This window comes from Pygoscelis adeliae, unplaced genomic scaffold (assembly GCF_000699105.1).
Source record: "Pygoscelis adeliae isolate BGI_AS28 unplaced genomic scaffold, ASM69910v1 Scaffold114, whole genome shotgun sequence".
Classification (NCBI taxonomy): Eukaryota; Metazoa; Chordata; class Aves; order Sphenisciformes; family Spheniscidae; genus Pygoscelis; species Pygoscelis adeliae.
This window is the reverse complement of record NW_008824587.1, coordinates 4432935-4441730: the sequence shown is the minus strand read 5'-3', so window position 1 is coordinate 4441730 and position 8796 is coordinate 4432935. Positions and strand designations below refer to the sequence as shown.

The following is an 8796-nucleotide window of genomic DNA, read 5'->3' as shown; positions in this document are numbered from 1 at the left end:
GCGCTCTCCAGCGGGCTCGCTCCAGCTTGGGAAGCGGGGAGAAGCAAAGCGCGGTGGCGGTGGCTGATGCAAGCTGTGCCCCTGCGAAGGGCGGCGATGCTGGAGGAAGGTTAGGCGTCGAAATGCACGCAGCCAAATCTCCCGTACAGGGGGGGGATGCTTTGAGCAAACTGCCTGGCACTGAGCTCCCCGGCAGCCTCTAACTCGGGTGCCCGCCAGTGCCAAATCCTCGCACTTAATAATGCGCCGGCTCTGTCAGTTAACATCGTGCTTTGTGTATGTGCGCGTTTCATCTTGCATCTGCAAGGAAAGTGCGCACAGCGGAGGGGAGCGGGAACGGCTGAGCGGCTCATCCGTCATCCCCCAGCTCACGAGAACTGCCGAGGGGAAGCGGGGATGCGTCTGTGCTCTCCCGACAGTGGGCAAAACTACAGACCCGCTTCCCCCGGTGCTCCAGCCCTGAGGACAGCGGGTTTGAAACGCGTTGTCCTCCAAGCAGTAGGGTTTGGGTTTTTTTGGGTTTTTTTTTTTTTGGATCGTCCCCCCCTCCACCCTTTCCCTCTCTCTTTCTTTCTCTGCTGCAGGCTGGTGCCACACAGACCTTGCAGAAGGGCAGCAGCAATTTCCCAAAACAGATTGATCGGCCTTGCTTGCTTTTACAGTAGGCAGAGAGGTGGTTTTGGAGGCTCTTTTCCCACCCTCACTCCAGGCCTGTGCGTGCGTGGAGGGAATGGCTTAGTTGTTCGAGCCCCGAGTCGAGAACGAGAGTCCAAGAGATTCTTCTCTCCCCACGCTCCTTTTTAGCGTGAGCTTCGGCCTTGTGGTTTCTGATGTCATGGGAACTTCGCTCAGTCAAAGTGGCTGCGTTGTATTTCTTTTTCTCCCCGAGGGTCTGTTTTTGTTCATGGAGGAGAAGGAGAGACAACTACCCAGGGAATCTACATGCAACTGTCCCTGATTGCAGCTTCCCCCCTGCCCTCCCTCCTCCAAACCCATCACCCTGGGAGGAGAAATGCTGGAGTATTTAAAAAAAAAAAAAAAAAGGGGAAAAAAAAAAAAAGCATCTGCTGCAAGCTAGCAACTCACAGCTCTGGAGCCGGTTTGGAGAGCAGGACTGGAGCGTGTCCCCTCTGCTCCTGCCTCCCCTGAGAGCCCTCCTCTGCTAGGGGCAGGTGTGGAGTGGGCTGCGGACACCAGAGCTGCTGCCAACCTGCGCTGCCCTCTGTATTCAGGGAAGGCAGCAGCAGCGGTTGTCGCTGCTGCTTGTTGTTGATCTGAATGGGGAATGAGTCATTTTCTTGGAAAGCCCAGCAGTGCTGCACTGGGAGGTTTCTGGGTAGAATAGGAACAGCGTTGAGCCAAGCTCTGCCGGGGGGGGAGAATGGGACTTACATGGGGCTTTTTTAATGCAGTCATTAAAAGGGAGGTGTGCAGAGGGAGGTCTGATTAGGAAAGCGTGGCAGGAAAAGACTTAATTTTATCGAGGAGGGGGGGAGCTGGATTGCCACAGCTTCATGTGATGTGGGCACAGCGGGAGGGAGCGTAGAGGGAGGGAGGGAAGGAAGGCGCAGTGAGGTGGCTGGTGCGTGGGTCACAGGGCTTGGTGGGAATGTTTGCTTGGAGAGAGTGTGAGCGTGAGTCACTGCTGGTGCACGAGCTTCCTGGCTGGCCCGGCTCCCTCAGCTCTGCTCTCGGGTCTCTTTCAGATGAAGACGGGCCCCTTTGCCGAGCACTCCAACCAGCTCTGGAACATCAGCGCCGTGCCCTCCTGGTCCAAGGTCAACCAGGGCCTCATCCGCATGTACAAGGCAGAGGTGAGCACCGTGGACAGGGGGAGGCTGCTTGGCCACACACCTCCTCCCTTCCACTTCACTGTGGGTCAGCTCTTCTCTTCTGCTGCTCCTTGGGTGGGGGCCCCATGCTGAATGTGGCTTGGGAGCCCTTGGCAGTTCAGGTGCTGCTGGCTAGGAGGAGGCTCCTGCCTGCCTAGTGTTTGCCCCAAAATGAATCCCAAAATAGCCATTCCTTGCAGACATGACTTTTGCCATTTCTTGTCTTCCCATAGTGCAAGTTGCAGGTCTCCAAATTAGGGCCGATGTCTTGACCTGCTCATCCTTCTGGTCCCCGCACTGCTATTTTACCAGCCAGAGGAGACTTGGTTTAAATTATCATCCCATGTTTCAGGAGCCCCAGAGCAGGCTGAATGCTTCCTAGCGATCTCCCCTTGCTACGAATCCCGTCCGTGCAGCGTGCTGGACCGGCGAGGCCACAGCTACCTCCCTGGTTTGGCAACCCTCCACCCACCAGGGCTCTGCTGGCACTGCCCCAGCAGGCTTTCCTGGCAAACCCTGACCTGGGGAACCAGGCAGTTTTGGCTCTCCCTTATCTCTCCTTCCTGCTCAAGCTAACCCTGAGCTTGAGGAAGCAGGACAGGAACCACCACATCTGGGCCTCCGGAGGGGACAGCCGACAGGCGGCATCTCTTGCTGGGAAGGATGGGACCGTGCCGGCTCTGCAGGGAGTCACCGTTGGAGGAGCAGGGATGGCGGAGCAGGGATGGCACAGCTCCCTGGTGCACCCAGGGAGACCGGTGGGGCTTGAAGGAGTTAATCCTATACCTTGTGGTCTCTGCCATTCTCCTGTTGCTGGGACATATGGCAGAGGTTCTGCGGGCAGCTCCGCTCAGGCCCAGCGCACAAAGGGGTTAACTGTGCCGAACTCGGTGCGCTCCCTCCCCCAGCCTTTCCTCTGCACTGCACATCCTGTGTTTAGGTTCCAGGCCACATACCTCTCTAATCTGCGAGGTGTCACTCCCAGGCCCACTGGCTCCTTCCGCCCCCAGCTCAGCTTTCCTCCCGGCCTCCAAAGGCATCTAAAGAGGAGAAGCGGGGCTGGGGGTCGACCCCCTCCGCTGGCTGCTCCTTGGAGGGGTGCCCCTGGGGCTGCCCCTTCTGGGCTGCCCCCGCTCACAGCTCCGTCATGGAGGCTGGAGATGCTGCCTGCTGAGAAACTCTGAGCTGGAGGCTCTGGTCTGAGAGCTGTGGGGGCTGGAGGGAAGACCCCGGCTCTGGGAGCGCTGTTAAAGTGAAACATGGGTCCCCTAAAACCTAGAGCCTGAGCGTGATTTGCTGCTGCCTTAAGAGCCCTGCCTTGGTCCTTTCTTTCCTTTGGACTAGTTCCTTCTCACACTGTTTGGGTACTCCCCTGGCATCCTACGTGCCCCATGCTGTTTGGGTGCTCCTGCCTGGTGCCCCACATGCCCTGTGCCGTATGGTTGCTCCCACCTCATGCACCACGTACATGGCTGGAGGAGCTTGGCAGTGACGTACCCACGGTGCAGTGTGCGTGTCCACTGATGACATGGGGCCACCGTGTGCTGGCAGATCTACCTGGCCTGCTGGGGACAGCACAGCCCAGGGATCCTCTAGAGGTGGGAGGTTCTTTGGCTCTTTTAAGTGCACCCAAGACATGGTCTTTTTTAGAGGCCTCGGTCTATTTTGAATAGCAGATGACATTCTGTGTAGAAATGCCAGATCCAGTACTGGTGGGTTTCTAGAAATATCTAGAGATGTAGCTGTGTCAGGGGGAGAGTGCAAAAGCTGCTAGGAAGAGTAATGACACAAATTTAGGCTAAGGTGTAGAAAACATTGAGTCAACCAAAGTGTTTTAAATTTAGTTTTTTTCCTCAAAGAACATTTGTAGATCTTAAAGCACTGTTCCTAAGCACATGGTCCTCATGCAGCAATGTCCTCTCCTGGCACTGCACGGTGGCTGTGTTCACCTGGATGGGCAGAGGAAAGGGGGGACTCCTGCTGAGTCCTCCTCACTGGTTCTTTATATCTGCTCTGGGGAGTTTCCCACCCCGCTGCTGGCTCGGCTGGTTCCTGCCTGGCTTGGGAGATGAGAGGAGCATGGACATGGCAGTGTGACTGGACAGAGCTTTCAGTTATGGTGTGCTTGGCCATGCAGCTTTTACCAACATTTGCAACTGGAGGATCTCTTTGACTGATTTTCTGGGAAGGACACAATGTTCAGGAATCACTGAGGCTTCATCCTTTGAAAACTGAATCCTTTTGGGTGTTCCAGGCTAGGCACCCACAGTCACTCTTGAAGATCTTGTCCATTTGCTGCTGGCTCCTGGAGCAAGTTTCTGCTCGATGTTCCCAGGTGTGTTGCCTTCAGCCTTGTGGTCTTTCTCCAATTAGTCACTGCCAACATTAGCAGAAGATAAGCGAGCCAACAGCCCCCAAGTGCTGACATGGGTTTTTGTCCAGCTCAAGGCAGGCAGCTTCTGTGGCAGAGCTCAGGGCGTGTGATAGTAAAGAGAGGGAAGGTTTGGGGTTGTGGTGTTGCTTTCTGACTGGCTAAGGTGAGAGCAAGATTTCCTTCCGCCCCCCACCCTCTTCTCCCTGCCCCTCCGATCACCCGTTGCAATTAGATCAGGTGAAATCAGGCACTCGGATGGAGGCTTCAGCTCCTTATCATGTCTGGGGTGGCTGAGAAGTGCTCGGCGCCGGGCGGTGCTGACCGTGAGCGGGTTCTGAGTGGAGGCAGCAGCAGGGTGAAGGGCTCACTTGCTAGAAGCAGACCAGGAGAAATCAGATGCTCACTCGCAACCTGCTCTCACTTGGTAGAAGCGGGGCAGTCCCCAGACCTGGTTCATTTAAAAAGCACCCTGGATGCTTTGTCTCTGCTCTGTCACCTCTATGGGATGACTTTAAACAGCCGACAGAAAGCTCAGGTGCATCCATGTGGCTGGGAGCTCTACTCTGGATCCAGGCACTCCAGGGTGCTTGCTGCAGGTCTGTGGATGGCAGTAGACTGAAGACAATGTGTCTTCAGCTCTGTGTGTTTATGAAATCTCAAATGTGTCTATTTATAATATAAATATAATGGGTGAAGATGTGTTCGCTTGGAAGTGCAAGGGCTTTTCTTACTGTCTCCATCAAAGGTGAGTGAAGAAGTTGACAGAGTGTGGTTAAAGCAGCAGCCTTGATGTTTTTCCCCTGAGCCTGCTTTTGAGTCTCCTGACCTTTCCCTCTCTGCTGCAGTCAGTCGGGAAATACTTTCCATTGTAACTAATCTAGTCCCAGTTCCATCTTTAAAGGTTGGACCCGAAGCATGTTTCTACTCCCCAGTTGAGTCCCGAGCAGGCCTTCAGCATGATCAAGATGATGGCAAGATGAAAATAAGCCTGTCCCCTCCATTGAGCTAGTGTTGGCTAAGTTTCACCCACAGGTGCTGCAAGGAGGGTCCTGTCTCTTGGCACCTCTGATAATTCGGTAAATTTGTGCTAGTCCTGCTGGAGAGAGGAAGAGAAGTTTCTCTGCTTGTCTCTTCTTGGGCTGGCAATGTGTTAAGTGGAATGGATACCCATCCTTCCCACTGGTGGTAAAGTCTCTTCATCCAGAGCCCAAACCAGTCTGGTCTTCCGTGGGACTCCTTGGAGCTAGTTGGGATGACATTTCTAGCTGTCAACACCTTCAATATTCATTTTTCTCTGTTCTTCCCTCACATCACTGCTGTCCAGCACTGCTTCCTCTGCGGGTTTTTCTAAGTGGTTGTGCTGCGACATGGCAGCAGCTCTGAGCATCCCACACGTTAGGAAGCTTTGAAGGTGATGTGCCCTGATGGTCGCAGGACTTCTTTCTCCTTGGTGCCTTGCCATGGAGGCTTGTGGTTTTCTGTATGGCTGTTATTCCCCAGGAGCAGATACAGCCATGCTGTACTTCCACCACCTCCACACTTGCTTTGGCTCCAGCGTGCTTGCGAGCAGTTCAGTTGTGCTGGAACCAGTTGTCTGACCTCTGGCTCCAAAGGGATTACCATAGGCCTGGGCTTCTGAGCACAAATCCTCCTGCTTGCCCATGACGACAGGATGAGGGCAGGCTGCCTGCCTGTGCCCTGCCTTGGGGTGAAGAGCTGTCTGCAGCACACGGCTTCCTCCCCATCCCCAGAGCTGGGATCTCCCCTGCTGCAGCAGCTTCAGCTCGGCCCCGTGGAGGGCACAGGATTCCTTCCTACGGAAAGGAGAGTTTTAACTATGACATGGCTCTTGCCTCCCTTGGGTAGGAAGGAGCTGTGCTTCGAAGGAATGCCCGGAGGAGCGAGCCATGCATCTTGTCCCCAAGATCTGCCTGGGAGGCTGCTGGTTGCAGGCAGGAGCCGGCGTGGCCTTGACACCCTCCTGCTGCTTGGTCTGCAGCTTGTGGGGAGCTGGGTGCCTGCCTAGTGCAGCGTCCCATCCGCCCTGGCTCTGAGCAGATGCTGTTTGTGCCAAGGAATTGCTGGGACTAGATGGACTCCTGTTGGTTGGTAGCTGCTGTGCTTTGGTTGTATGTACTTCATGTCTCCTGGAGGATAAGACTCCCGTCAGCAGACCCATGCCTCAGCTGGGTACAGAGGAAGGGCTCTCCTCCCAAGACACAGGGCACTTGAGTTTCTTCTCTCCATACATATCGTGCTGTCTAGGGAGAGAAGAACTTGTCCCTCTGCCTGCAGCGAGGAGGTGGCCACCATCTCTCACTAGCCATGCCCCCAAGTGCCCGGGTAGATGAGTCCCCATTGTGGCACAGTGAGGTGGTCTCCAACCCTTGTTTAGCGCAACCGCTCACAGCTATGTGGGTGATGTTAGTGTAGATGCAGCTGCTGGGTTGGTGTACACGTGCTGCGGAGGTTTGTGTGTCTGGAGGTGAGCCTGCTCTGTGCTCTCTGTGAGTTTTGGGCAGTCTGAATCTGCAGTGACTCAAAAAAACAGAGCTCTGAGTGGCTCTGCCAGGCGAGTGCTGGCAAAATTTGACATGGTTATTGACCACAGTCACTGGCCTTCCTGCCCTGGCAGGATGGTGAGCAGAAGGGGCTGTGCCCTCGCAGCCTGGCTCTCCCCACGCAGACCCTGGTCTTAGCTGGAGGAAGCAGCTCTGAGCTAAGCTGCCTTGTAGTGGACATATATGACTGATCTGTGATCCACACTCCCTCTGTCCTTACTCTGCAATGGGGCGTGGGAATTTCAGGGGTGAGGGGTTGTTGAGACATGAATAGGATCGTGTCTTAAACTATGGCAGCAAAATCACTGGTGCTTGTCTATCAAAGACCTGAGAATCTGCAATGCAGTTTGGGCAGCGCCTTGCGGCTGCAGGATGGTGCCTCAAACCCAGAGTGTGGGCACTGTCCTGGGGAGGGAGGGTCTCTTCCCTGGCGGGGTTTTTGCAGTTCTCAAAGTGAAGCTCTTCAAAGAGATCAGCTCAAGCAATGAGAGGTGGTGAGAGAGAAAGCTGCTGACATAAACGTGCCTCTTCTGCTCATGTGCCAGGCCTGAATTTCAGCAAGCAAAAGGCTGTGGCTGAAGGGAAGGGGATGGGGTTAAGAAGTGTTACTGGGCTGAGGAGCCTGACGGGAATGTGGGGGGGAGACGTGGGACGGATCCCTCTACCTGCAGCTGAGCCGAGTGGGCCCAAGCTTGCTGCCTCCTCACCCCGGAGGCAGGATGTAGCTCTGGCTGCGTGCGTTAAGGTGGAAACGTCTCCTGAATTCACCCCTCTTTATCTCCCCTCCTGCAGTGCCTGGAGAAGTTTCCTGTGATCCAGCACTTTAAGTTCGGCAGCCTGCTCCCCATCCAGCCTGTGACGTCCTAAGGAGGCCGCGGGAGGAGTCGAGGCAGCAGAGGCGTAGCGCGGCGCTCTTCCTCCTCCCCTCACCCACTCCTCATCACCTTGCCCGTTACACACAGCCCATTCATTCCTGCACATCCTCATTGCCAACCACAGATCCAAAGCACTCGGTGGCCTTGCACGGGAGACGGGACCTGGAGCGGCTCCTCCTGCAGGTCTCCAGCACGGGGATGTCTCGCCAGCGACCAAGCTGGGGCTGTGCTTCTCCGCTCTGCTTCGTCCACGGGCAGCGCGACGGCCGTGTACGGCTCTGGGCATGTGAATGGGGTTTGAGTAGGGGCTGCCTTGCAGCCAAGGCCCTCTGCTTCCCTTCCCGGGAGGAAGTGGGTGTGGAGGGGAGGAAGGCACGTGTGTATGTGTTGGGCAGTGGGAACTGCAATTTCCCTTTTGAATTTCATTGAAGTTTCCTGTTGCTGTTTGGTTTGGGAAACCACTGTGAGGGGTGAGGTGTGAGCCTGCACGTGTCTGTAGGCGGCCACCTCTGCTTGCGCGGGGGGTCTGAAATGGGTAAAGGAAGTTGTAGGGAAGGTCTGTGGGTTGCTGGAAGCCCAGGGTGCCATCTCTCCCTTTTTCTGGGTGAGGAAAGCCCCCTCCCTCCATCTCTTCTGCAAGGTTCCCTGGGTCTTCCTTTCCCACTACCGCCTCTTCTCTTGGGGGAAGCTGGGAACCTTCTGGGCTGCAGGGGTCTGAGCTGGCTCTGGAGCCGGAGACAAGGTCCCCAGAGGGACCCGGCTCTGTGGGAACAGCTATGCAAAGACATTGCTCAAGTGGCGCCTGCCCAGGCTCCCTCCTAACGGGCACAAAACCTCACATGTTCGCACACATTCATCGCTGGGTCCAGCCTGTCCTCTGCACTCCCCGTTTCCTCCTCCATGCTTTGCTGCCCCGGGGCTGGGCTGGCCTCAGTGGCACAAGGTGATCGTGGTTGCTACTGCTTGGTCATAAATTGTAGCGACAGCCCCATGGCAAAGGGATTTCCCCACGAAGCAGCATGTTCCCCAGCTCTTTTAGGGAAGCATCCCCGGAGCAAAGGCAGCGTGGGGGGGGGGGCAAGCATGCAGCTTTACATGCATTTATATAGCTGTGCTGGAAACAAAAAGCATACATAGCCCAGGACAGACGGTTA

The 8796-nt window shown here is 55.7% G+C and overlaps 1 protein-coding gene across 1 annotated transcript in view; it reads left to right on the top strand.

The window, feature by feature from the left end:
• PPP2R4 (protein phosphatase 2A activator, regulatory subunit 4) overlaps positions 1-8696 on the top strand; it is a 22905-nt gene extending 14209 nt beyond the window's left edge. The window contains exons 8-9 of the mRNA XM_009322097.1: positions 1707-1814; positions 7560-8696. Of these exons, the coding sequence (XP_009320372.1) occupies positions 1707-1814; positions 7560-7634 (183 nt within the window). The 3' untranslated portion in view covers positions 7635-8696. The remainder of the gene's footprint in view (positions 1-1706; positions 1815-7559) is intronic.
• The last annotated feature ends 100 nt before the right edge of the window (positions 8697-8796 follow it).